The sequence below is a fragment of the Penicillium cataractarum genome (genome assembly GCF_028827025.1).
Source record: "Penicillium cataractarum strain IBT 29864 chromosome Unknown utg000005l, whole genome shotgun sequence".
NCBI classification, from domain to species: domain Eukaryota; kingdom Fungi; phylum Ascomycota; class Eurotiomycetes; order Eurotiales; family Aspergillaceae; genus Penicillium; species Penicillium cataractarum.
Window position 1 is genome coordinate 4,591,057 of NW_026622741.1, and position 27,353 is coordinate 4,618,409.

The 27,353-nt window shown below is 50.4% G+C and overlaps 8 protein-coding genes across 8 annotated transcripts; 3 read left to right on the plus strand and 5 right to left on the minus strand.

The window, feature by feature from the left end:
• Positions 1–174: 174 nt before the first annotated feature.
• On the minus strand, positions 175–1,718 carry N7496_007352 (glycoside hydrolase family 25 protein; the record flags this gene model as incomplete). Its single annotated transcript, XM_056700281.1, has 2 exons — positions 175–576; positions 1,716–1,718. The coding sequence occupies 2 exons, from the start codon at positions 1,716–1,718 to the stop codon at positions 175–177; spliced, it is 405 nt and encodes a 134-aa protein (XP_056555694.1).
• Positions 1,719–3,161: 1,443 nt separating this feature from the next.
• Positions 3,162–3,830, plus strand: N7496_007353 (actin-binding ADF family protein; the record flags this gene model as incomplete). The annotated part of the gene is made up of 4 exons (XM_056700282.1): positions 3,162–3,223; positions 3,293–3,544; positions 3,591–3,639; positions 3,690–3,830. The coding sequence occupies 4 exons, from the start codon at positions 3,162–3,164 to the stop codon at positions 3,828–3,830; spliced, it is 504 nt and encodes a 167-aa protein (XP_056555695.1).
• A 1,110-nt stretch (positions 3,831–4,940) lies between these two features.
• Positions 4,941–6,381, plus strand: N7496_007354 (transcription factor domain-containing protein; the record flags this gene model as incomplete). Its single annotated transcript, XM_056700283.1, has 3 exons — positions 4,941–5,120; positions 5,181–5,851; positions 5,925–6,381. The coding sequence occupies 3 exons, from the start codon at positions 4,941–4,943 to the stop codon at positions 6,379–6,381; spliced, it is 1,308 nt and encodes a 435-aa protein (XP_056555696.1).
• Positions 6,382–6,826: 445 nt separating this feature from the next.
• N7496_007355 (transferase family-domain-containing protein) lies at positions 6,827–8,305 on the minus strand (the record flags this gene model as incomplete). The annotated part of the gene is made up of 1 exon (XM_056700284.1): positions 6,827–8,305. The coding sequence occupies one exon, from the start codon at positions 8,303–8,305 to the stop codon at positions 6,827–6,829; it is 1,479 nt and encodes a 492-aa protein (XP_056555697.1).
• Positions 8,306–11,732: 3,427 nt separating this feature from the next.
• Positions 11,733–14,632, minus strand: N7496_007356 (uncharacterized protein; the record flags this gene model as incomplete). Its single annotated transcript, XM_056700285.1, has 2 exons — positions 11,733–14,305; positions 14,413–14,632. The coding sequence occupies 2 exons, from the start codon at positions 14,630–14,632 to the stop codon at positions 11,733–11,735; spliced, it is 2,793 nt and encodes a 930-aa protein (XP_056555698.1).
• An 818-nt stretch (positions 14,633–15,450) lies between these two features.
• On the minus strand, positions 15,451–20,525 carry N7496_007357 (PT repeat family protein; the record flags this gene model as incomplete). Its single annotated transcript, XM_056700286.1, has 2 exons — positions 15,451–20,435; positions 20,501–20,525. 2 exons carry the CDS (start codon positions 20,523–20,525, stop codon positions 15,451–15,453), a joined length of 5,010 nt encoding a protein of 1,669 aa, XP_056555699.1.
• A 2,315-nt stretch (positions 20,526–22,840) lies between these two features.
• On the minus strand, positions 22,841–24,399 carry N7496_007358 (arylsulfotransferase family protein; the record flags this gene model as incomplete). Its single annotated transcript, XM_056700287.1, has 2 exons — positions 22,841–23,530; positions 23,581–24,399. The coding sequence occupies 2 exons, from the start codon at positions 24,397–24,399 to the stop codon at positions 22,841–22,843; spliced, it is 1,509 nt and encodes a 502-aa protein (XP_056555700.1).
• Positions 24,400–25,985: 1,586 nt separating this feature from the next.
• N7496_007359 (uncharacterized protein) lies at positions 25,986–26,849 on the plus strand (the record flags this gene model as incomplete). The annotated part of the gene is made up of 1 exon (XM_056700288.1): positions 25,986–26,849. The coding sequence occupies one exon, from the start codon at positions 25,986–25,988 to the stop codon at positions 26,847–26,849; it is 864 nt and encodes a 287-aa protein (XP_056555701.1).
• Between the last annotated feature and the right edge of the window lie 504 nt (positions 26,850–27,353).

Sequence of the window (27,353 nt, forward strand, 5' to 3'; positions counted from 1 at the left end):
TGATGAAAGTGTACATTACTTTGCTAAAACTTCTGGGTGATTTTCTGGTTTACATTCATAGAATACCCCAGTTCGTCCCTTCAATGCCCAATTTAGATGACTTTTAAACTTGATGTATGTCCAGGTATGTCCATATATACTCGTACCGTCCACGCACGCTGAGTATACCACGTCTCACCCACGAGCAAAAGACTTCAAGGCAGCCGAGTCACCTATGAAATAATCTTGGTCACCAGGATTAGAACCGGAGAGAGCATATTGCCAAAACGTGGCAGTCTTCCAGCCCTGAGGAAGATGGCCTGCCAAAGAGGTACCTGGATGGGCAATCCACAGGGGATTGGTGCTACCAAAGGCAACCGAGTCACCAGTACACTGTTCCCACCAAGATTTGGTCATGTATATCACCGGATACCGACTGGTCTTGGACACGTAGGTGTCGGAGAAATCTTGAATCCAAGTGACCATTTGCGCAGGGCTCAGGCCGTAGCATGCGTCTGCTCCCTTCCTGGGATTGTTCTCCAAATCCAGTGCCCCGGCTAGAGTGATACCATCCGCAGACCACCAGGCAGAAAAATACTGATTTTATTAGATAGCTAAATATAGAGATACTATCTCCTATCTAGTCTATCTTATAATCGTTTATCTTTCTCTTATTTAGTCCTTACTTTACTCTTATTCTTATTATATATCGAGAACTAAGGGGATATATTAATATATTGATATTATAGAGTTATATAATAAAGGACTCACTTATATAACCCCTCTCTATATCTAGATCTTCTTCTATAAGATCTACTAGATTAATCCTTAACGATCTCGCTTATAATTACCTACCTATATAGGAGACTCTTAATACTCCTAATTCTATTAATCTTTTACTATATTTCCTAAGATATAAATACCGCCCTATCTCCTAGTTAAATTGAATTAAGTTTATCATCCCTTTTAATCTCTCTTCTTAATCAGCGATACTCTTCCACAATCTGAGTTCTTCCACAAGAACGCAAGACCTTTATACTCATTCTTGAGTCCTACCATAATCGTGGTACTTCTTCTCTCTAAGAAGTACGCACGACCTTTATACTCAGTATTGAGTCCTACCCCTTTATGTACATACTGTCTTCTTATATGCATCACCACGACTTTATGGTCACCGCCTAAAGTCCGACACTAACTCATCACACACACCGTAACTACGGTCTGTATACAGCGTGGCTGACACGTAACGCCCCCGAGGGTTTATCGGTTGACCGCTGGAAGGTCACCGCCTTGGCAGAACGCTTGGCCCTACGCGCCTGAGGCACCAATATCAACATGCGAATAGCCTCATCGCGAATATCATAACACCTGCATTGCTGTGAGATTTCTAGGATACTAGAAGCTACCTAAAGCGGAAGGTTCTAGTATAAATCTCTAAATCCTTTAAACGTCCGTACTTTCCTCCTTCGTACGAACCTAGTCGAAAATTATACTAAATCCTATATAGTCTATGTGCCAGTACGTTCGAAATAGATACGGAATTCGCCGAACAGCCAGTGCTAGTCTAGTATAAGAGTGAGGGCATCTACAGTAAGGGACTATCGCTTTTGAGTCCGTTAATAAGATGCATTATTCTGTGATCAAACATGTCCAGGATCCGAAGAGCAATTTGCTTTGAATCGCTTTAGGTATAGCATTAGCACTGTCAAAATACGAATTCCAGTAATCGGACATACCATATCGGTTTTCCCAGACACTACCGTCGTCAGACCAAGAGGAAGAATGTGGGCAACCTCCAAATATTGAAATTGATCGGACTTGTCCTTCAACAGATTCCCGTCATTGTCAGCACAGGATTCTGCATTCTCCGCGAAACGGCTTCTGGCCGCTGCTCCATCTAATTTTCAAGACACTACACAGCGGTGTCGGTCACGCATAAGGCAATCCTGCCGCAAAACGGATACAAGTTGCCTCTTTCCGGTCGTTGTTGAGCTCCGAAGTGATCAAAACAACGTGGGCGTTGGTTGTTATGTCTAACTGCGGTTGCGAATTAGCACATACTCACTGGAGATCAAAGATATGTACAAATAAGGATAACGAACGGGGAAGGAGGAAACTAAATACTCAGCAAACTTTACTAGGCCTTCATAAGCTTTTGTGTTTGTTCTGGTTCCTGTGAAGAAACCCCTATAAAGAATACTAAGGCGTGGGTAATATTGGAATCAACGGCATATCCTTCATCTGCAATCAGGTCCTCATAGATGTATGAGAGGAAGGAAACCATTAAAGTATCCGGCGATATGTGATGTGGTCGAGCATACTGTAGCCTGGATGAACCCCATATAGAGAAGAATAATGACGGTAGTTCGCCATCGCTGGGAAACTTGCGAGCTTTCGAGTGATGGATGAGCTGACCCATGACGGGTTTAACATCGGCCCGAGGAAATCAACGGAGATCAGGTGCACCAATAGGAACGATGACAGGCTTAAGTTACTCAAAGCCCCCACACATGGCACTAACCCCCTTGCACTCCATGTCAACGGACGACTGAAGCCTGACACAGGGATTCTCGAAAGTTGTCTGACCGCCAAATACTTTGTCCGTTGTTTGTTGGCCTCACTGTCAAGAAATTGGCCCGGATAGATTATGGAGCTACGTTCGGCATCCTTTGAACCGCAATATACTGTAAATTATGCAATTTTCATGATGAATCTTTGTCAAAGCGTATAATGTCACATGGTCCGCGACTCAGTGGCAAAATTTCATTGTTGATTTCTGTTCCTACCAACATAGCCACTAGAACCGACCATGCACCCTGAATGGTGAGTTTATGTGGATATAGATTATACACTATATATCGACCAAGGAAGAGATGAGGCATTCATCCTTATTTTAAGAACAGTGCAGTCCAAAATTACAGAACATCCATAACAGCTGCTGAAGGACATATTGTCTAGGCTTCACATAAAAGCAGTCGCTGCGAGCGCGGGCCCGTCCAGCCGGTATATAGATACCTAGGTTTGTACGATTCAGTTCCGCGGGCCCGGGCTGCCGAGAATCTTGCTTGCCAACTGAGAGCCCCTTTAAAAAGCTATTTCAATGTAACTCCGAACCAATCTCAAGTGCTATTTTTCAACTAGGAATTGACCCCTTTTGCCGTGAAACATGTCGGTCAGTTCGCATGCTACCCCCGGCTATCTACGTGCCAACTAACCGTGTCCGCACCACGCAGATGCCATCAGGGTATGGTCAGCCGAGATATATGGATATCATCTAGATCCTCTAGCCCTCAGATTAACCCCTATTTCTTAGAGTCGAAGTCTCAGACGAATGCATCACCGCCTTCCGAAATCTGATATATAAACGTGGCGCAAGCAAGCCGGCCTTTGTGATATACAGAATATCCGACGACAAGACCTCGATCCTTGTGGAGGAGAGCTCGACGGACAAAAACTACGAGACGTTTCTGCAACGGCTTACTTCCGCCGTGGACATGGATGGAAAGCCGTCGCCTCGGTATGCAGTATACGATGTGGAATATGATCTAAAGAGTGATGGGAAAAGGTAGGAATTTCCTGACTTCGCCACTTCCCTTGCTAAGTACGTCCAGATCGGCAACTGTGTTTATTAGCTGGGTGCCGGAGGAAACTTCTACCAAGGTATGCTCTATTGAAACCACGATGGCAAACACATCCTGACTTGTGGCTAGTTCCGGATGTTGTACGCTGCTACCAAAGAGCAGCTGCGAAGGGTGTTGGATGTCAAGGTCTCAATCCATGCAGACGGGCCATCAGATCTAGAGTGGAAAACAATTCTGAAGGAAGCGAGTGGTGGGAGAGTGATCATTTAGACAGATCAATATTGGTGCCTAAGAAAAATAGCCCTCACAAAACAATAACGTAGCATGACTTGGCATCTTCGGCAGGTCGGACTTGCGGGCCCGGCCTGCCGAAGGAATCTTTTAGGCTGTTCGCAACCTCATCCCGGATCTCCGTAGCAACTACCATGTCTTCAAACAACATCGGCGAAACAATCGAAGTGAGGCGGCACAGGCTATCCTCGGTCCCACGAGCGGTAAGGCCTAGTCATTCCTACCCATGCCCCCGCCCCCGCCTGCCACTAATAACAGCTTTGCAGTGTGAAGGGTGCAAGATCCGCAAGGTGAGCGTAATGAACTAGTAGAACCTCAAGGGTTGTGTGCTAATCTAGGGGCATGCAAGGTCCGCTGCGACCGAACTATACCGTGCGCAAACTGCCGTGCAGCCACAATTACCTGCCGCCAGCCTAATGACAAGTCTAGCCGGCAGGTACAGGTGGATCGCGTGACGAACCTGTATGGGTTACCAAATGCTCTTGAGATCAGACATGCTGATAAAAATCGTAGTCAAGGTATCGTGGAGCGCCTTGAAAAGCGTCTCCAGACCGTTGAATCTAGGCTCGCAACTTTCGAAAAGCCCCAACAGCCAAACACACAGCCACAAACAGTGGCCTCGACTGCGTTTGCCGTATCGTCGGCCTCTCGCCAAGTGGAAGGACTTACTGGTGCTGAAGGTGATCCTTCCTTTGCAGCACAGTCTCTCCAGGCTAGCGAGAGTGCGCGCTCTGTCTGTCAAAGCGACGAGTCGGGTACAGAGCACTTGCTCCACCAGCTACAAAGCAATATCCGTGCCTCGGACGGCTTGTCAAGGTCGAACTTCTTCTTTCAAAAATCGACTTCAAATGTAATGCCAACTCCTCAGCCACTGCCCACAACTTTAGCGACATGTATCCTACAGCGAATGCATGGTATAGCCAGTCTCATCCCGTGATTACTATCTCAAGTGGCCGAGACTGACGCTTAGCAGCACACCGTCCCATTTTTCTCTCTTCATATGCCGTCAGCGACCTATGGTTTGTCGAGAGCCTATGTCAAAAAGTGTACTCAACTACCGAGCTGGTATCCCCTGGTGAAATTGCAAGCATGCATGGAGTTCTGTTCTTTCTCATGAAAGAGATGATCTCATTCAAGGATCCGCTGTGCCAAAAATTTGATCTCGCCACTTACATAGATCGCTGCGAACAAATATTTGTAGCCGCAGTCGAAACTTACGAAGTCCTTGCTGTACCCAGCTTTGAGAATATCCTTGCCCTGGTCATGGGGGTAAGCACCACCACCTGCCCTGGCGGGCCTGATGGCAGCAAAGAGCTAACTGAACTCTAGATGATCAAGGCCCAAGGAGAATCAAAGCCCTACTTATACTGGAAGCTCGTCTCCGCGGCTGTCACACACTGCCAGTCTCTTAACTATCACCGCGAGTCCACGTACCGACGAATGCCCCCTCACGAATCAGAGCGCATCCGTAGGTTATTCTGGACAGTCTATACCTTTGACAAGAACATGTCGCTTGTTCTAGGCCGTGTATCATTCATGCAGTTTCTCGACATCGACGCCCAGCGTCCCAAGATTTCATCGGACCCAACTCTTCGCGCCTGGGACGAGTCATTCATCATGGGCATCCGGCTCGCGGAGGTACAAGGCCGAATTTTCGTCGACCTCTACTCACCCGTCACAATGACCAGAGATATATCTGCCCGAGAACAACTCGTGCGGGACCTTGCACTAGCGATGGAAAAATGGTATCTGGAACTCAAGCAGATCAACGCGGAGGGAGTAAATAGCCCCGGAATATATTCCTTATCTCGAGGAAACTGGGACATTATGTTTTACTCCACGCAGACTCTGCTCTTTCACGCGTCCTCAGCGCTGGGAGGGAAAATACAAATCAGCGCGCAGTGCTTCGCAGCAGCGCAGAGTAGTCTGCGCGCGCATCTCGATGTCTTTCCGCGGTATCAGGAGGCACAGCTTCTCTCTACCGCGGACTATTGTAATTGGTGAGTTCGACACCTACTCTCCACGCTGCATTCCCTCCCCAGTAAAGACCCAGCCACTAAACTTACCGTGCAGGATCCTTCTCTCTTCCTCCTTCGTCCCCTTCATCGTAACCTTCCTACACGCGATCGCTACAAAGGACAAGAACAGTATAACCCTGCTGGAACGAGTTTTCGACACGCTACAGGCCTTCCGCACGACCTCACGCGGCTACGAGAACCTCTACCTGATCTGCTCGACATTCATCCAAGTAGCGAAGAAACCCGTCTCCTCGCAGCAGCGGCTGCCGAGTATTGGCGGGATATATGCTACGCAGCATCAGCTGCAGGACTCACTTCGTGTTTCGGACATGGCGCAGAAACCCACTCTGTTCGAGCCGGAGTTCTTTCAGGATGCGCTGAGTGCAGATTTCTCCACGCATGAGGACGTTGGCTTGCTGGACCCGGCGTATACGGCGGATATTCTGAATGATTGGCTTAATGGGCCGCCATTTCCGTGGGAGAGGCTTGATATGGAGCCAGAAAATTTTTAGGTGCCTTGGGGGCAGACAAGGATTAGGATTTGTATTAGGAAGAGGTGCAGGCAGCAGCACACTTGACAGAGCAGAGCGATAAAGGAAATACGTCTGGTATTCTAGATGAGATTGTGCCCTTCTATATTTCGATCCAAGTGGCTGTATATGTAGCTTCCTACATAGATGTTATTACAAAGAAACTAGTGTCACTTCCAGTATTCCTGCTTTGTTCTCCAGAAACTCAAGTTTTGTGCAGAGACGGTAAAGCGCCAAACTAAGTTAAAGGCTTGGCAGCTGCATCTCATTGGCTCTATTTTGCAACCTTACTATTCCAGGCTAGTGTCCACTTCATCAATGAAACAATGAAAGAGACGACACTGTTCCGACTTCCTCTGGACATACAGACCAACTCCCTGTTGGTAATTAGAGCTGCAGCATGTCTACACCCCGCTCCTTGGGAGAACTAGCCTTTAGTCAGAGTCCGCCACATCTCATCCTCCACAAGGACATCCATATGATCCCTTTGTAGCATCACAACAACCTCCACCCCAGTTTCCCCTTCACCCCTCCGCCTCGGCAGAACAATAACAACCCCATCCGCCTCCATATACGGCAAACGCACAAAACTTGGCCTCCCCAAACCCAGTCCAAAATCAACCCCGTACAGCCCGAAATCCGCCCACGAAGTGATCGTCAAATCCCTCGAGTTGAATAAGTCCCACCCTACAAAAAGAGCGCGGGGGTCACCGGTGCGCGTGATCAGCTCGTGGACCTCTGCGACATGTCGTGCGTTGATTGTAAATGGATATTGAGAGTTGAGGACTGTGGTGCAGATTTCCGCGAGGGAACGGATGGGGCTCTCGTCCGCCCCCGCGAGTGCCGGTGCAGAGAATTCGGCAAACCCGTAGAAAATCGCGTTGCCTAGATATTGGGCGTCGGGTGGGGAGAATGCTAGTGGTAAATGCCGGCGCGCATTAACTGCTGTTACCAGGCGGCTGTTTTGGATTTCACTCGAGAAGCTACCAGATGTTGTTCGGACACGCGTGATTGTGGTCCAGAGGAGCGCACTCAAGATCGTGTTTGTTGACGGTGGTGTTAATGTATGTTTGGCCAGCAAAGACTTTAAGGTATCGATCCAGTTCAGTGAGACTGTGAAGAGCTTGCATGTACACGAAGGAAACGTCTCGGGGACCGCGGGAGGGAGTCTCGAATACTCGGGGTGTTTCTCGAACAGCTCGTCTGTTGAAGTTGACAATGTCTCAGCGAGGTCATCCGCTAGCGCCGCCGTTAGGCGCTCGCACCTCCCCTCGAATGAGCTGGGAATGACCAAATCAGGCTCTGCGATAGCCCTTCCCCACTGTCGTATGATCTCCGAAAACGCTGCCCCATCCACGGCGTTATGATGCATGCAAATGCATAAGCCGAACCCTCGATCGGCGAAGCGGAACGTACTTGCCGCGAAAACAGGTGCTCCTGCTATGTGTAGAGATTCGTCGATCATACCGGACACAGGCCATATGGTCTCTGGAATTGACTCGGGTTGCATCCCGTTTGCGGAAGCGGTATCGTACGAGATGTCTATCGTGCCCTTGTCGATGAGAGTTGGCGTAGTGTGTCCGTCCCAACGGATCTCGAGAGAATACGGATCTCCCCCCGCTGAAGCTTTTGGGAAGACTCGACCGGAGAGCCATTGGATCTGCTTTGAGATGACATTGAGCCCAGATTGCACAAGTCCGGTAGTTTGTGCGCTTTGGTTCGTTGCATCTTCGAAGACTAGGACAACCCGGATGTAATTCCGCGGCATCAAGGCATCGATAGGGGTAAGTCCCTCGACAGAGGTTGCATTGGTCATATTATCCTGGAATATTGCGAATAACTCATGGAAATGGCCGGCGTGTATGTTGTTGTCGGCACGGGCAGGCTTTATAGCGAGGAATGGCATTATGCAAGTTGGCTGTCCGGTGCCGCGGGCCCGAAGGGCCGGGGTCCACTCTCAATGGTGACATCCATTTTCATATTGATATCCAACAATATCCTCTTTACCGTGATACAGTACCAGCGTGTTAGGGGATTTCTTTAGAGCGGACTTGCCTGTTTTCGTTATGGCAGTATGATCGCCGAACGAAATTACAGTTCATCCGACTCCATGCAAAGGGATAAATACAGCACGCCATGCCAGTGTAGGCTGTTTTCAAATCACAGTACATAAAACATCTAGACTAAAGGGATAATTTAGTTATAAGACGCTTCTTTGTGTTGTTTCACCTAAAGACAACCGCAGGGCGGCACCTACTTTCACGCCGTGCTTAACAAAGAAACCTGGATCTTGATCCTCATAAATCTGCATGAGATCGAGACAATTTTCGAGGGTTGTATCGCGTGCTTTGTTGATGTTTTCCCTAAAAGCCTCGTTACTTACCCGCGATTACTGCTATTCAGTATATTCCTCCACGGCGACATCTAGTAGGCTGTGAACCATAATATATTAAGTACAGTCGGGCCCGGTGAGTATAGCGTTATTCGTAGGAAGATTTATCGATTGCTGAGGTAATCCTGCCGGGAGGATATCAATATTAATTAGAGGATATACTAAACCTATTATAGTGTTCTCTATAGGTTTCTTTTTTTGTCTAGTCGCCGATTCTCCTCGGCATAAAGCTACTCGCGAACACTATTAGGGACATTAGCGTAGGTCTCGAGAACTCTACCTGTCGGACTTTAGGCGGTGACCATAAAGTCGTGGTAATGCACACAAGAAGATAGTGTATGCGTAAGTAGGATAGGACTCAATGTGGTGTCTGAATACACGGTTATGAGTATAGAGGTCGTGCGTACTTATAGGAAAGAAGTACCACCGATCTAGAAGAGAGATCAAAAGGGATGATAAACTTGATTTAATATAACTAGAAAACAGGCAGTATTTATATCTTAGGAAACATAGTAGAAGATCACATGAAACATCAGGAATATCAGAATTAACCATGGAGTGTTATATAGTCTCCTGCCTAGGTAGGCAATTCAATGCGAGATCGTTGAAGATCAATCTGATAGATCTTATAGAGAAGATCTAGATGTAGAGAGGGGTTATATGAGTGGGTCCTTCGTTATGTGACCCCACAACATCCATATGTTGACATAAATTAAGCTTCCTTTACACTATAATAGTATCTATAGTAATTAACGTCGAGGTAGCCTATATAGAGATATAATATCTATATCTACTCGTTTTCCCCGAAGTACTATATACGCTCTTAGTTCGACGCGGCCCCGAAATACTTCTAGGAAAGTTATATTTCTTTAAAGTAGCAATCCCCTTCTTACAGAGATCGCGTAGCGCGGCTATTCTAAGGACGCTAGTAATTTCTATATATCACGGTACACCATATTATATAATCGTTACCATTCCTATATATTCCCTTTATTAGTATTACTATTTTATGTACCTTTCTACTACTAAGTCTTCTATTAAAATAGGCATTTTCTTAGGTAAGAAAACCATAATAATATTAGAATCTAATATAAGTAACTAGTTAGGCGGAATGATACTACGGAGACTTTCTTATCTATCCTAGGTGTTTTTGTGGATGATCTTGCGTCGTAGTAGTAAAAAGCTGGTTTTCTAGTAGTGCTTGTGGTCCTGTAACCTGACACGCTAACTAGGTGTAATTTCGGATTGAATGAAGCTATTAAATAAGAAATCAAACAATTATTTCATATAGCTCTTCTCTAGCATATTTCGATGTGTGGGGTAGGAGTGACTATGTTTGATTGTGCGAGTACCTGGTGGGCGTTTCATCATACAGGGCATTTTATGTCACCGGGATGGGGGTTAGTGCTTTTGTTACGAAACCAAGATTAGCAATTAGCACAGACTCTTTATATACTATGCGATATACCCGCAAGCAGAACCTCCTCGATCGGTGGTCCTCCGATTAGCTTTGATCTGCCTGGAAGGTTACCAGGCCAGAAGATCTAGTACGAACTATTGGGGTTCGGCTTTTCTCTCGGCTGGTAGCATAAATTATGTGGAAGCCTTAAAGCGGCATGTACGTCAACCGACCAACTAGCAGATTGATTAGGCATATTCTCAAGAAGCGGTGCTAAGCTTTCTATGGTATGCAATGGCGAGAGCCAAAATAACGCCCGTAGAATGAAGTTATCACGTCCGCCATTATAATAGATCGAGAGGAGGGCCTCGGGGAGTTTTAAGCTTTCTCTGATTCAAGTTGCGGTAAGGCAGTATTTTAGCATTGGCCCATGAGGAACGTGCAACTCGTGTCCGCGAAGATTGGGTTTAGTTGATGACATTCTACAGCAAAAGCGGGCTAGACTCTACTATACGTTTTAATGACACGAGTAGGGAGAAGCTCGATGGTTAGTGGGTAAGAGGAATAGCGATGGGCCTTCACGAGTAAAGAGAATGGACACTTGATATTTCGAGCCAATCTCAACTGCTCGCGCGTAAACCTTCAAGGAGAAAGAAAAAAAAATATTAAAAGCTTGTTACCTCTATGAATTGAACCCCCGACCTTCACGTTCCCTATATACTTCACTAAAATGCTCCATCGCCATCCCACGATGCCGAAGGTCATACCCTCCGGGGCTGCACCCTCTAAACAATCTCCCTCTACACTACCATAATACCTTTAAAATATCTTATTTTAGATCTAGAATAGAATATCTAAGAGAGCTCTATCTATTAAATAAAAAGTAATAAAAATAAAGAAGAAATCGGCGAGCGGGGGGGTTAGCCGCTTGCCCACTCTCCCCCTTAGGGTGTGCCCGGGCATCCGTGGAGCGATGCTCGACATCGGATACCAGTCAACATATTTTCCCCTCAATTTTTCCTTCACAGGGGCACACCCTTGGCCAACCAGGTGGCGCTAACCTGGCTGGCCAACTAGGCCATGAGGGGGGAGATTACCTGGAATTACTAGAAGTTGGTGACAACCCTGATGTAATGACCGAGTTTCCTTTTTCGTATGCTCTATCATTCTGGGCGATGCGGTTACGAAAGAGCTATTGGAGACCAGGAATTCTATATTTTACAAGAATCTGTAGATTCCGAGGGTTCAGGAATGTCTGAAAACTATCTGTTCATTATGAGACTTTGTAGACTCGTGCGGATAATCTGTGTACATGGCAAATTCGAGCCGGAGATCTCTGTGGGATCAATCCATAGAAAACAATCATGGGAGACACATTTTCATGCAACTCCATTGCCATCAACACAAGATACATACCGTAGATTATGAACAGATCACATTGCGTACGCCAGAAAGATGAAAAATCCACGGGTATCATAAACATTGAATCAAACACAGACTCCGTGGAGTCTCGACTCCACAAATCGTGAAGCATGTACGAATCTACCGCAGAGACGCGGTAGACTTGGCCTCATGCAAGGAGCACCGATCCCAGTCATGGCTCTCATCGTCCGCGCGGTTGAGAAGGGGCCGGCGCATGTCTTCAATTGAACGGATGGCAATCGGTGTCTTCGGAACCTGCATGAATGGGTCTTTGTTAAATCTGTACCGATCAGGAGAACACAAATCCCCACTTGCTGCCCGGAGATCATAAGAGGACGCCAAGCTGGGAGCAACGGATGCAGTGATGACACCCATATGCTGACTGTCAGGGCGGGAAAGCCGACTGCCCATCCGTGCAGGCATGGTCGCGGTTGATGGAGTCGACGGGATACTCAGGGACTCATCATGCATGACGGCTTGCTGGACTCTGTTGCGGAGGGCAGGGTGGATTTGGCTTGCTGCTTGGATGTTATTCTCAATGTTCTGAAGGATATTGCGGGGGATAGGTGGAGGGGGAGTGACCGAACGCGAACTGGCGTTGTCCGAGGGTCGTCCGTCTCTGGAGCGACGAGGAAGCCAAGAGAGCTTGCTCGAGCCGTTTTCTGGGTCCTCGTTCTTTGTGTCACGTCGACGGAAGCTGAAAATGTTCCACTTCTTTGATTCTTCGGTACCTCCAACCTTACTCTTTGAGTGCTCGGCACTGCCAACCCTCTCGATTTTGCTTCGGGATTCTGGACTGTTAGAGTCAACTTTCGAAAGGCCCTTTTTCATAGAAAGGCTGCGCGGGATCACGGAGCTGGTCTTGCTTTTCGCAGGGGGCATTTCTCGTTGGCGGGACGGGATGGCTGTCACGGAACGCGGCAGAGGAGAGATGCGCATTGGCGGGAGTGGAGATTCTGGCTGTTTGATTAACGGCTCAGTGCTTGTAGTGGTAGATTCACCAACGAATCGTTGAGCAAAACCGGGGTAAGGGAGTGATTTGGGTTGGTTTGCCTGCTTCTGGTGGAGTTCTGCGATTTCATTCTCCATCTGAACGATGTGCGCCTCTTGCTTTTTCATCAATTTAGCAGCTTTGTCAGAGCCGGCAGTCCACCTTTTAATCGCGTCTTCAGTTCTCTGGGTCAGATCCTGCATAGACAGAGCCACTTTATGAAGCTCGGCGTTCAAGTCCTCCCAACGTCTGTTGTCGACGAGGCTCGTGTGCTGATCTGCTCCCTCGTCAAGCTTACTTTCAACAGAGTGGAAGCGCTGCCCAGTTCCTTCCCCAAGTCTGCTTTCGACAGTGACCAAGCGCTGGTCCATCACTCCCATCTTGACTTCCATATCCAGCTTCAACTTCCTCATATTCTGAGAAATCTCGCGCTGGCGGGAATCAAATTGAGCATCCGTGCGTTGAAGATCTCTAACGTTGGTCACTTGATTGCTGAGCTGATCCTTGATCCACTGCGACAGCTCTTTCAGTTCACGAGTCAGACTGCTGATACCAGAGTCCGCTTTCTGCTGGATGGCCAGAATCATGTCAACAACCTCCTTGTTTTCAGCTGTGTCGAGGTCCTTCATTTCTGGCGTGGTCGGCTTGTCGAGCGACAGGTTGATCGTCTCAAGACGCTCCTCGAATCCGGGCATGAAGTTGAGCGGTGGATCTGAGGGTGGTGTGGTCTGTCGATACGGAGTTGGTGCTGGACGCGTGTATTTGGCAGCTGGAGAAGGGGTTGAGGGAGAGAAGGTTTCCAGCCAGCCCCGTGGGAGATACTTGACCTTGCCCGAGCCCTCTGTGAGGTCACTCAATTTTGGGGGCGAGCCTCCAGTAGGAGCATAGTCAGGCGCGGGGTCCCAACGTGCCAGGAGGGAGCTCGTTGTGGCAGAAGCCTCAGACTCAGGGCGAGCCGCCAGAGGGCTCAGTCTAGGCCTTCCATAGGGAATTGGTATACTCCCCTTATTGGTAGTGGTTGGGACTTCCTTGGATTCCACGCGCTCAGCAATGGTCTTCACCTGTCCCCAGCTATCGACTCGCTGACCCGCCCCAAATCTCGAAGCAGTCATAGACCCCTGTGCGTGGGCGTACGGCCCCGAAGGAGCAAGCGGGATTCTGCTGGGGGCCGTGCTGTGCTGTGACGGAGACGCAGGAGACGTGGCAGGAATGGCAGAGGCTTTGATAGTCTGCCCAGGCTGAGGAGTGGGCCTGAAGTTGTGGACACTGGGTGTCAAGCCTGCCGTACCACTGCCAGTGGTGGAACGCGGGAGGTCGCTCTGCTTCTCGATAGAAGGCATGCGGGGGACGGGGGTAGGTGTGCTATCACCTTTGGCGGCTTCCTTGCGAAGGTCTTTGAAGCTAAACTTTGACTTGATAGCTTCAAGACGGGTCGGTTTCTTCCCGTCTGCCGATGTGACCAGCTCAGCTGCGGCCTTTGCTCGTGCTGCATCTGGCACCGAACGCTTCTTCAGCAGGCGGGGATGAGAAGAGGGCCGCGGAATGTCCACACCCTGTGAGGACTTCTCATCACCGGCATGCTCGCCCCGGACACGCGGCTTTGGCATGGGCAGTGCCAGTTCCCCATCGTAGTCAAGACCAGAATACTTTCTGGTCATGCCCGGAGTAGACTGTTCCTGGGGACTTGCGGGGTTCAAAGTCCCTAGATAAGAAGTCATTGTTAGTCATCTCTTCGTTGATAATACAGCGGAACTTTGTTCACATCTGGGAAGAAGTGCGGCGGGCGTATATATCAGTTGGAAAACATACCGGAACTCTTGCGGGGCAGTCTGCTCAAGCCCTCGCCGCGCTCCCACATCATAAAAAACGCGTTACTGCGTTGATACGATGGGCTAGATTGGTCGGGGTCGACCGGAGACAGAGCACCCGCGGGCAAAACGTCACCAGAGCCCACTTCATCAGCACCAGGCGGGCCGGCCTGATGGGCATCGAGCTGCGAAGCCGCAACTCTCGAACCAGGCTTCTTCATCTTCGGGGGTCACCTTTGTCATTCATCATGAAACAGAGCTCAAGATTGTGAGGTGTGGAAACGATGAAAAATCAGGACGGAGGTGAAACGTAAAACGCGTACGGATGGAAAAGGAAAACGGGGCAGAAGAGGAAATGGCTGAAGGGAAGTTGGGAGGCAACGCGGAGGTAAACAATAGCAAGATGGCAACTTCCGCATATGGACGCGGTCATATACAAGCCACGCTTTAAGGAGGAACACAAGTTAAACTAGTCATATCCATTCATTAGGTTCATAATAAAAAGCCTCGTTAGATACACACTGGCGACAAGCCCTATCTCGAAGACTGAATCTTTCTCGAGTATCGACTTTGTCCAGCCAACATGAGAGACAAAAGAAATTCATCATAAAAAACACACACAACGCGGACAAAGTAGTAGTCTCCCTCGACGAAGAGACCACCAGGCACAACAAAATCCGAGATAGACAACAAGGAAAATCGTAATCAATACAGGGGAATCAATAGTGGAGATAAAAAATCGAAACATTCTGACAACTTTTGTCAAAGTCAAACACGATGAATCGGCCTCGTTAGTAACCAATGCTAGCAAGCACCGGCCTTAAAACAGGCCACTGGACAAGAGGATTGCAAGAATAGGCACCGCAGCAATGGTAGTCCAAAACATGGTCCTGATCAAAGCAACGTTAGTAGACTGCATCATGTTGAAGAGAGATCACGCCAAGGAAACCCCGGAATAGCCTCTCCCCCCAGGTGCAGAATGCATAGACGAGAGCAAATATATGGAGTGATAAAGGCTCTCGTCAATTCCAGCACAACCTTATTTGGCAGACTTGCCACGGCGGCGGAAGGGGGAGAAGATAGTGCCAAAGAAGCCGACAAAGACAGTGCGAAGGAACGCCTTGAGCCAGTTGTCCGACGCACTATTCAGAGAAACAGCTGTCACTGACCGGTTCTGGCTCACGGGACGAGCATCTTCCTCATTGGCATTGCTAGTCGCAGCAGTCTCGGGAGTGAGGTCAACAGCCTTCTGGCTAGACTCAGCGGTGGGCTGGGCTTCGTTCTCGACACGAGCCTGCTTGTCGGCATTGGTGGTGGTGATTTGCTCAGCAGTGGCAGTGGTCAACTGATCCGTGGATGGCTGGTTGAGTTTGCGGAGCAGGGCTTCGCGATCGCCTGCGAGGGCTGTAAGAACCGGATCAGCTTCGAAGGACGGCACGGACACATTGTGCGAGGTAGAGAATGGCGTCGGCTTACTGTCTTCGGTCGGTTGTTCCGCGGGGGGCTTGCTATCGGTCTTGTCGTCGGAAGGAGCTTCGTTGGTGGCGGTGACAGTCGATTCAGTAGACTTAGCCGCGGGTTCCTTGTGCAGAACAGACGACACACCGACTGCAGCGACACCGATGGCAGCAACAGCCGCACCAGCGCCGAGAATTTCGGGGGTCAAAATGCTGTCCTTAGCAGCTTCCTCGGGCTTCTCTTCTTGAGGAGCAGGGGTCTCGGCCGCTGGGTCCTCAGTCTGAACAGGAGTAGAGGGAACCTCCTCGGTTACGGCAGGCTGCTCAGAAGCCTCGTCCTGCTTGTTCTCAGGCTCGAGTTCCTTCGCAGTCTCCTCGGCAACGGGAGCCTCTTCTTTGACAACTGGGGTCTCCTCAACCTGGGAAGGCTCCTCAGTCTGAGCAGGCTCAGCAGGGGCAGACTCCTCAGAAACGGGAACGGGTGCCTCTACGGCAGGCTCGGCAACAGTCTCAACAGCCTCAGTGGTGATAGGAGCCTCAGACTCGGCAACCGGCTCTGCCAGTTCGCGAGTAGTGACATCCTCCGCCACTGCGGCATCAACAGGAGCAGCCTCGGTGGTGGACTCAGCAGCTGGAACTTCCTCAGTAGTAGGCTCCCCAGTGGTAATAGACTCCTCCGCAACAACAACGGGCTCCTCAGTGGCTACAACAGGGGCAGATTCCTCGGTAGTAGCGGGTGTAGGAGTCGCCTCTTCAACAACGACAGGACTCTGCTCAGCGATAGGTTCTTCAACAGCAGGAGCAACAGCTTCGGCGTTAACTTCCTTCTCTTGGATAGGCTCAGAAACCGACTCCTCGACGGCCGCAGCCACAGGCTCCTCAGCGACGGCCTCGGCAGCCTGCTCCTCGGCGACGGGCTCAACAGCCTTCTCCTCAGCGACGGCCTCAGCAGCCTGCTCCTCGACGGCGGGCTCAATAGCGTTCGCTTCGACGGGCTCGGAAACCTTGTCCTCGACAGTAGGCTCAGCGACGGGCTCAGCGACAGGCTCAGCGACGGGCTCAGCGACGGGCTCAGCGACGGGCTCAGCGACGGGCTCAGCGACGGGCTCAGCGACGGGCTCAGCGACGGGCTCAGCGACGGGCTCAGCGACGGGCTCAGCGACGGGCTCAGCGACGGGCTCGGCAACGGGCTCAGCGACGGGCTCAGCGACGGGCTCGGCAACGGGCTCAGCGACGGGCTCAGCGACGGGCTCAGCGACGGGCTCAGCGACGGGCTCGGCAACGGGCTCAGCGACGGGCTCAGCGACGGGCTCAGCGACGGGCTCGGCAACGGGCTCAGCGACGGGCTCAGCGACGGGCTCAGCGACAGGCTCAGCAGCCTTCTCGGCTAGTTCAACGGGAGCAGGTGAGGCTTGCTCGGCCGATTCGGCAGTCTCAATCTCAGCGACAGGCTCCTCGGCAACCTTGCTAGCCTCGTCGGCGGGGGTAGAATCCACGACGACAGACTCGCTAGCAGGAACCTCAGTGACAGCGGGAGTCTCGACAACAGGTTCAGCCTCAGCGAAAGGTTCCTCAACCTTCTGCTCCTCGACAACGGGGGCCTCGGGCTCCTGAACAGGGGTCTCCTCAGCAGCAACGGGTTCGGCAGCAGCAATCTCAGCTTCGGCCACCTTCTCCTCAGCGGGCTCAGGCACAGTCTCCTTCACCGGCTCCTCGACCGCCTTCTCAGCAGTCTCGACGGGAGCCTCGACGGGAGCCTCGACGGGAACTTCAGCGACAATCTCCTGAGCATGCTCCTCAGCGGGAGTCTCGTCGACAGTGGTGGCTTCAACGGCAGGCTCGACGGGAGCAGCGGGGACGACCTCCTCGGCAGGCTCCTCAGGGGCTTCGTCAACGGCGACGTCCTTAGCAGATTCCTCGGTCTCTGGTTCGACCTTAGATTCTTCCTGGACGGGCTCCTCAACCTTAGCTTCCTCAACGGGGACTTCCTCGCTCTTGGATGCCTCGGTAGCCTCCTCGGGAATGGCGGTCTCGACAGACTCAGCGACGGTGGCTTCTTCAGTAGCTGTGGGCTCGATGGTCTCGGCCTCGGGAGCGGGAGTTTCTTCGGTCTTGGTAGACTCTTCCGTAGTGGCAGGCTCAGTAGCTGAAGGCACAACAACTGGTTCTTCGACCTTGGATTCTTCCTTGGCCTCCTCGACGGGGGCAGCCTGCTCGACGACGGGTTCTTCAACCACAGGTTGCTCAACAGCAGCGGCCTCGGCGACAGGAGCCTCCTCCACCTTCTCATCAGCAGCGGGAACTTCAGTTGATTCCTCAGCGGCTTCGGGGACGACCTCAGCGACTGGCTCCTGGACTGCGGGCTCCTCTACGGCAGCGGTTTCGGTGGTAGTAGATTCCTCTACCTTCTCCGTCTCAGCCGCCTGTTCCACGATGGGAGTTTCAATTGTCTCCTGGGTAGGTTCAGGGGCCTTTTCCTCAGCGGTTTCCGTAGGTGTAGGTGCCTCAGCAGTAGGCTCTTGAGCAGCTGACTCGGTAGTCGTAGGCTCTTCAACCTTCTCCTCAGCAGCGGGAGTTTCAGTCGACTCATTCACAGTCTCCGGGGCGGTCTCTTCGGCAATGGGTTGTTCGACAACGGCGGCCTCGACGGGGGTAGGCTCCTCGACATTCTCCTCCACAGCAGGAGCTTCAACGGTCTCCTGAGCGGGCTCTGAAGCTTCCTCCGGGGCAGTCTCTTCGGTAGCAGGCTGCTCAGCAACGGGTTCCTCAACGGTGGCGGGTTCTTCAACCTTCTCCTCAGCAGCTGGAACTTCCTTAGAGGTAGTCTCCTCCACAGCGGGTTGCTCCACAGCGACGGTCTCAGCTGCAGCGGGCTCTTCCACCTTCTCCTCGGTGATAGGGGTTTCAGTGGATTCCTCAACAACCTCAGAGGCCTCCAGGGCGGTCTCCTCGACAGTAGACTGCTCAACAACGGCGGTGTCAACAGGAGTAGGCTCCTCCACCTTTGCTGCTTCGACCTGCTCCTCGGCGGCGGGGGCTTGAGTTACCTCTTCGGTAGCCTCGGTAGCGGTCTCTTCAACAACGGGCTGTTCGACGACGGCAGGCTCGGTGGGAGTGGGCTCTTCAACCTTCTCCTCGGCGACGGGAGCTTCGATCGACTCTTGAGCAGCCTCAGAAGCCAGCTCGGGGGTAGTCTCGTCGGCAGTAGGTTGCTCAACCACGGTGGTTTCGGCGGGGGTGGGCTCTTCAGCCTTCTCCTCAGCAGCAGGAGCTTCCTCGGGAACGGTCTCCTTAGCCTTGGGCTCCTCAACGACGGTGGTCTCGGCGGGAATAGGCTCTTCAGCCTTCTCCTCAGTAGCGGTGGTATCGGTCGACTCTTGAACAGGCTCGGGAGCCTCCTCGGTGATAGTCTCCTTAGCGCTGGGCTCCTCAACGACGGCAGTAGGCTCTTCGACCTTATCCTCAGTCGCGGGGGCGTCAGTCGAAGCCTCAACGGTCTCAGAAGGCACCTCGGGAGTGGTTTCTTCAGCAGAAGGCTGCTCAGTAACGGGCTCCTCGACGGTGGCAGGCTCTTCAACCTTCTCCTCAACGGCGGGAGCTTCCTCGGGAACGGTCTCTTCGGTAGTAGGTTGCTCAACCACAGCGGTTTCGGTGGGGGTAGGCTCTTCAGCAGTGGGCTGCTCAGCAACCGGCTCCTCGACCTTATCCTCAGTCGCGGGGGCGTCAGTCGAAGCCTCAACGGTCTCAGAAGGCACCTCGGGAGTGGTTTCTTCAGCAGAAGGCTGCTCAGTAACGGGCTCCTCGACGGTGGTAGGCTCTTCAACCTTCTCCTCAGCAGCGGGAGCTTCCTCGGGAATGGTCTCTTCGGTAGTAGGTTGCTCAACAGTAGTCTCGGCGGGGGTAGACTCCTCGACCTTCTCCTCGGTGGTAGAAACCTCAGCAGATTCCTTTGCAGCAGGCTTTTCCTCAGAGACCTCCTTAGGCGCCTCAACAGCCTCTGCCTTGGCGGATTCCTCGACAACGGCTTCCTTAGCCGGCTCCTCAACGGTTTCTTCAGTGGGAATCTCCTCGGTGACCTCTGGGATCACCTCTTCCACCTTTGACTCTTCGGTGGTGGTCTGAGTAGCGGGCTCCTCCGTGGCGGTCTCGACAGTCTCTGGGACAGCCTCCACTTTCTCTTCGGCAGTAGACTCGGGCTCTTCCTCGACAGGCTCAGCAGCCTTGGGCTCCTCTGCGACAGGCTCGGGTGTAGATTCTTCGGTAGCGGCCGGTGCGGGGGCAGCCTCCTCGACTGAAGGAGTTTCGGGGGGGGTCTCCTTCTCAGAGACATCAGCAGAAACAGAGCTGATGCTCTCTAGCTTCTTCTGCTGCTTCTTCTTGTTCTTCTTGGCCTTCTTCTTTTGTGCCGCAGTCAAAGGGACTTCCGGAGTCTGAGCAGATGTAGTTGTAGAGTCGGCAGTCTCAGCGGACTCGCCATTGGTAGCGGACTTCTCATCGAGGGCGATTGGGGTGGCCGCGAGGACGGGCTCCACCGAGACAGGGTCCTTGGGCAGATGCTCCTCCGACACTGCCGGAACGTTAGTCACATTGTCCGAACCGCCGTGAAAATTTTTTGGAGAACTCAGCACTTACCACTCTGAGTCGCCGCAGTCGCCATGGTTGTAGGTCGTTAAATCGTAACGGTCGTGAAATTAATGAGGGGAATCAAAGAACAATGGTATAAACAGATTCGCAATTTGGCCAGCAAAGTAGACGCAGGTAGAGGACGAGCTGTACAGATGATGCTCTCAGAGCTGGTGAGTGAAGGGATTTTTGGAGAGGAGGATGAGTGGTGATAGAGAGGTTTCGAGGGGGAGTTAAGGTAGTTGTAACAGGGTATGATTAGAGAAGATGAAGAAGAGAGGAAGAGGGAGGGGAAGAAAAAAAAGGCAGAAGCTAGGGCCACATGGAAATAACAACAATGACACCCGCTCGTACGGAACTATGGCTATGACTACCACGGACACCCGAGCCGGAGTACCTTACGAGAATGGAGTTACTGATAGGACTAGGGAGCTAGAACAAAGTAAAATAATAATAATAATAATAATCTACAAAGCAAAAAAAAAGGAAGGGACCAGATAACAACCTCATATGCCCAACCCTTAAGGCCAGCACAGAGTACTCTGTACCTTTGTCCAATTCGTCCTCTGGGACTCTGTACTCTGTACCTCCTCACACGAGTATTTCTGTACAACAGCATATGATTGACAACGAGAAAAAAAAACAGAGCAGACCGAATGATTGGTGGGGCCAGTTGTCACAGTGACCAGCTCGTGCTAGCCTCCAATGGCCATTTATTTAGTCTTGTTAGCTCTGTTAGTCTTTTTAGTCCTGCTCCCGTTGGGCCAGCAGTGGTTAGGTGTGAACGAGAAAACCTTTCAGATGCCCAATGGCCGCTGGGCAGTTGGGCCCACCGAACGGATGTCCAACATGCGGTGAAGCTGCCTGCCGCCGAGGTTCCCTTGGTTTCTGCTTCTTTGACCGTTCAGGTCCTTGAATTGAGTGATTTGACGAAGTTTAGTCAAGTGCAGGTGTTCCCCGGGCATCCAATGGACAATGGATCCAGTCGCAATGCATGGCCGATCCTCTTGTTTAGGCTTTTTTTTGCCCTTCGTTCTGATATTTTGGAGGGGGGTCACCAAAAGCACAGCACGTCTTCAAAAGCAACTAGTAGCTCCTGCGGGACCCCTGGGGACTTTCTCGGAGTCAAAGGACCGGGGATGGTGTGCGACGGAACTGGTGGTGCTTCCCTGTGGTCCTCTGGTAATCAAGTACTTCTTTGAATGATCCAGCGAGAGCATAGACTGCTCAAAGTACAACTGTATCCTCTTGTCCCGGTCGCACGACCATCTCCCGACCAAACCCGCAATATCGTCATGGCCGAGGAAAGAAAAAAAAATCTGGAGGCCCACCGTAAAAGGGCGCTAGTGACTAGCGGATGTAGACCGCAGCAGTAGCTAATCAGGGGCCAATAGGCAGTCTCCGTGCAGGGGTTCTCCTCTCCACCTGTCAACTGATCACCTGCGAGCGCCAGGATGGGGCGGCATGGCCAAAACAATAGGAACTGTATCGGAGTCAGAGACTTCGAAGGAATTCGTATCTCCAACATTGGGAGTATGGAGCATGGAGTTGCAAACGTGGTTCAGGTTCAGGTTCGCATTCAGGGACCAAAAGTTTGGAGCCAAAAGAGTTTCAACGTCCCTATTCAAGCGAGTCAGTCCCATGGAACCTGACCGGGCCGATTGGATGGTATGACATATTGGGGATCCTTCCCACTGCCCAAGAATCGAGTTTCAGATAGAGTCAGCAAGAGGTAGAAACAAGAATTGGAGAAAAAGAAACTGCAAGAAATACTTCGAAAGCAATGACATGCACAAAATACCCTGATGTCGAGAAGAAAGTGGCTGCACGGAATTGTAGGTCACGTGATCATGGTTGATGCCCGACAGAAGAGGCATTTCCCGAACGGAGTCGAACAACTGGCAACGCCAACAATGACTCATTCTCAAATTGATTAACTATCCTTCTTTTCATGATGAGCTGTTCAGGGTGATACTATTGGCTCGGGATGGTTGTTAGAATGAATCATTCCGGTCTGCCCAATCTGGCTTGTACAACACAGCGATGCCACGAGGCACCGCTTGTTCATTCGAACAGCAGGATCAGGGAGATGATGCCCAGTCATCGATATAGAAGACGCTTACAGACAGCGGCCCTTGCATACAATGAACAGCCACGAACAAGCCCGTCATTCTTCTGGCCTAGTATACAGTGGAATTGTTCCCGATGCGTCGACCCACTAGACCGCCTCGCATGCCCAAGCTAGAATTCATGCCCATCATATACAACTTGCATCGTATTTTTGAACCAATTATCAACAATGAAATCATCAACAGTAGTTGGGATAAATGTCAATCTAACTCTGATCCCCTAACAGTTCTCAATCTGGACAGCCTCCGACTGAGTACTACCCGAGCTCTGGATAGCTTCGACTAGAGCATAGTTACTAGACGTCTGAAGTCGAATCTCCGTCTCAAACCCATTGTATACTGCAGTTCTCGCTTTTTGCAGCTTGTTCTTCTCAGCTCCAAGGTAAACTTCCCAGGTATGCACATCGGTCGCTCCATTCCAACTGGCATATACCCGTACTTGGTCAACGCCAGCGCTGGGCTTCGTAGTGCAAGCATAAACACTCGGCTTTGTAGTCGGCTTTCCATCCCAAACAGCACGGAAAGCACGGTATGACATCATGATATTGTCGTAGCCAAATCGTGCCCGCATCACCACGCCTCCTACCCCGTCGTATTCCTCTAGCTTGGGGACGGAGCCGTGGCCCAGGAATACATGCCCGTTGGTGAGGTTCTGATAGCTGCCCTGGCTAACAGCGTAGACTGGCTCATCCGCATCCCATAGACGGCGATTCAGACTTGCGGTTTTCGAATCGAGATTCAAGTCGACAATCAGACCAGTGGTGGTTGCCGTCCCCTTTGAAAAGGGTGCGTTATCATTATTATGCATGCGGAGTGTAATTGTATTGTTTGTCTGCGATTCAACCCTAACGTCATGCTGGAAGCAAAACGTTGCATCTAGGGCCAAGTTAAAGTCACCGCCAGTTCGCCCCTGTGGAGTCTATTAGATAATGAGGGGCTACCAGTAAAGAACGGACTTACATTGAGAGTCCACTTGATATTTCCTTTGGAATCAATAGCATAGATATTGCAGTATCCATGCGACGAAAGAATATACTCGTCTCCATATCTCATGACCGAGTTGAGATGCGCAAAGTCCCAGGGATTGGTCTGGTTGTTTCCGGTTCCATAAAGAGGCGTTGCCGAGTCTGTCAGATTCAAATGGTCCAACGCGCTCCAACTGAAAAGAACCTCGTTGCTTGCAATGTCGATTTCATAAAACTGGCTATCATGAACCCAGCCATTCTTCGGTCCACCAAGAGCCTGTAAATCGGCCGTTGTCACGTTAAATGCAGTCACCAACACCGAGCTTCGATCTGTGACCGCGTCCTCGTGAACATCAATATAAGAGGGGAATTGAGGCCCGAGAGCAGATTTGAAATTCAAGTTGCCACCCGATAGCGTGACGCGATGAATTTCATTATATGTCTGATTCAGGAAGTGGATTGTCCCGTACCCGAAACCCAGCATACTGACAGTACCGTTCCAGTATGTCAAGACGGATTCGCCGTTCAGCATCTGAGGCTGAAATCCAGTGATATTTCCCGGCGGACCTTGCCAGACGAGCTCGCCATCATCTGTATAGATTGCAGGAAACCCATGATGACTGAGCATGTCTGTGGGAGATAGGAAGATGTAGCCTTGCTGGGTCTTGCCATTCTTTGTTACGTTCATCACTGGAGACTGGAGTGGAGAGCTCTTGAAGAGCTGAACAGGCCATTGTTGAGAAGTGGAGGTAGCCGCAGATGCGAGGGCCACCACAGACAAATACACAAGAATGTACAAAGACAACTCCTTCATATTCAGTGGTATTATCCGAACTTTTCAGGATTTGTCTGCAGGAAGTAGAACGATAGTTTCAGAAGAAAGGTCGAAGGTCATAATGCGAAAATCCCAACGATGGCCGCTCTTTTATGATCATCCCCCCCCCCTAGCATCTCGACAATTATTGTATCTTAAGGAGGTTTCTTTGTTTTCGTCGAAATTAGCTTCGCGTCACATTCATCAAAGAACTTGACACTTCCGTTTTCGGAAAAGCTAATTTCACAAGTACCAGGTAGAAGCACGGCATTCTATACGTCAGAATTTCCCACCCTTGGGACTATGTAAAGCCACAGCTCAAATTGATCCAATTATAACTTGTAGCTGACCAAACTCTTCTTCAAGCAGTCTCGTGCATTCCTAGAATATCCGTGCAGGTTTGGGTTAATTCTGGGGTTGGAATGCGGGAACTCGGGTTCCCGTGGCGCATTCTTTGTTTGTTCGGATATCCCATGGTCCTCTTCGCTGGAGACTCTGAACCTTAGCACCGGAGACTTTAATACCACGATTTCTTTCTTTATTCCCAGTGAGTTCTCCGTACTTGCACTCAGCCACAATTGGATGCTGTAGCTCCCAAGGGCATTCTGACAGGGATCGTCGTTTGAAGAGCTTGGTATGTGGGGCAGAACTATACATTCAGGCTGCATAAGCAAGGTTGGTTTTGTCGGGAAAAATAGCCTTGCTTTATGATCTCTCTTTATGAGGCTGTCAGTATGCTTTGCCCGATCTTGGACAAACAGTAATGTTTCAGTAGTTCTCGAGTGAGACAAATGCCCATCATCTTCGGTCCTTGTGACCTTACAACCTAAGCCTCATGCTAGAAATGGCGCCGTGATCATCTTAAAAGATTATTCAACGTTGACAGGACCGGCCAAGGAATTATAAAACACTGCCCTAAACACTACGTAGATTACCGGAGATATTGATAACCCAATCACTATGCCGCACAACTTAGTGATATCCAGACGAAGCTAAGCGAAACCAATACCTCGCGTATTCTAAGTTAGCAAGTTGTTCAGGAAGCTCGAGTGAAAGTGTCTTGTTTCAAGAATCTATCCTAAGGTTCCCTACTTATACCGAGCACAGCATCGAGTTATCTTGAGAACTTGATGTTTAGGCGATCTTCAACTTCATATCTAGGGGTAGCTTCAATTCTTATTTAGGGAAACTCAAAAAAGAAAACAACTAGTTTTCTCATAATGAATCTGTCAAGTTCGAATGTTTGCTTCATTGGCGTGTCAGAAGTGTAGGTCAGTGTCGTGCCTTCTCATCGTGAACATCCCGACAAGTTTGATACTCCAAAGTTGCAACCAACAGAACGCGTAAACAACACCACTCGCGTCTTCTCAAACATCGTTTGTTTCTCTTCATCTTCAGTTTCTCATCTTCCCTTTCTTCCTGTCCTACCCCGATCCTTATCTTGACGCCACGCGTACACGTCTGCCTCTTCTCTCATGCCAAAGCGCCTCCTTTCCTCGCAAGCCATCTAGGTTCGTGACCTTTTATCGTAGTCTGGCTGAGGTATTCTTCTCATAATGATTTTGACTTATATAGGCAAAATTAAGATGGAGTCCGAGGAACTCGATATTCTCGACCCTGACCAGCTCCTTGGTCTAATCGAAGCCCTGAAAACAAACGACCCCCAGAAAAAGAAGGCCTTCCCAACTGTCTTCTACACTGGTGGGCACTGGGCTGGTCGTGTTCGACCCCAATACTTCGAGTTTGCGCTCATGACCGACTTAAAGTCCGTTCGTTATGTGTCTGACGAAGTTCTCGATAAGCTGATCCCTGAATGGAGAGAATACATGAACGGAAAGTCCTTTCCCTCAAACGCAAAAGCCCATGAGGCCTCTTTCCGTGCCTGGTGCGTCCGTGAGCGTGCGCAATATGAGGCTAATGGAGTGCCTTTTCCTCGGTCTTCAAGCAAGCGGCGCGCTACGGCTACTGCTGCTGCCCTTGGTGCTAGAACAACTCAGGGAAGCGCACAGCCTTCCGCCACGATGGGGCAACGGGGTCAAGCTATGAATGTTAGAAGTATCAGTGCTCCGGCCATAAACGCTCAAGCCAGAAACACTCCAGTCAGGAACGCCCCAGCCGTGAACGCTCCAATCACGAACGCTTCAGCCAGAAATCTTCCATCTATGAATGCTCTTGCCACGAACGCTCCAGCTATGATCGCTCCACTCATGAACGCTCCAGCCATGAACGCCCCCGCTAGAAACACTCTACCCAGAAACGCCCCAGTCAGGAATACCGTGACCGCCAATGTTCAAGATCTACAAGCTGCCGCAATCAGATTAGAGCACCTTGGCAGAAACACTCATCAATTCGCCGACATGCTACGCCAGCATGGCCAGCGGGAACTCCGTGTCGCCGAATTGTTGCTACAAGCCAGTCGCGCACGTCAGGAGCAACCTCCTAAAGAATAGTCACCCTGCTTTAGCCTTGCCTCAGTCAATCTTCCTTACGCCGGCTATCTCAAATCAACCTCGATTCATGCAGGCAGAAAGTATCAGTGCGTTTCTCAGGCAGTCATTCATCATGGAATGTTCAAAGTCGTACCAGGACACTAATAGCATCAATGTAAAATTCCATACCCAGCTTCTTGATCGCCGGCGCAGCGTAACTTATTGACATGAGGATGTTCCAACCCTAAGGCAGAGTAAGCACTCACTCAGCATTTATTTTCAGATATTATATTCAAGATCGAAGATGTGTAAGTTGAAATATGTTGAGTGATTTGAGCCCTTGACGGCACCATAGTAATACGAGCATTTTTTTTCTCTAATCTAGCTTGTCAGAAACAATAATCTTTCGGGACCTTATGAACATGCCTTATATAAGATATCACCTAGGATCTTTATCTTATCATGAGAATAGAGGCATATCAAAATCCTTTGATATGGGAAGATAGATCATTTTCATGGGAAATG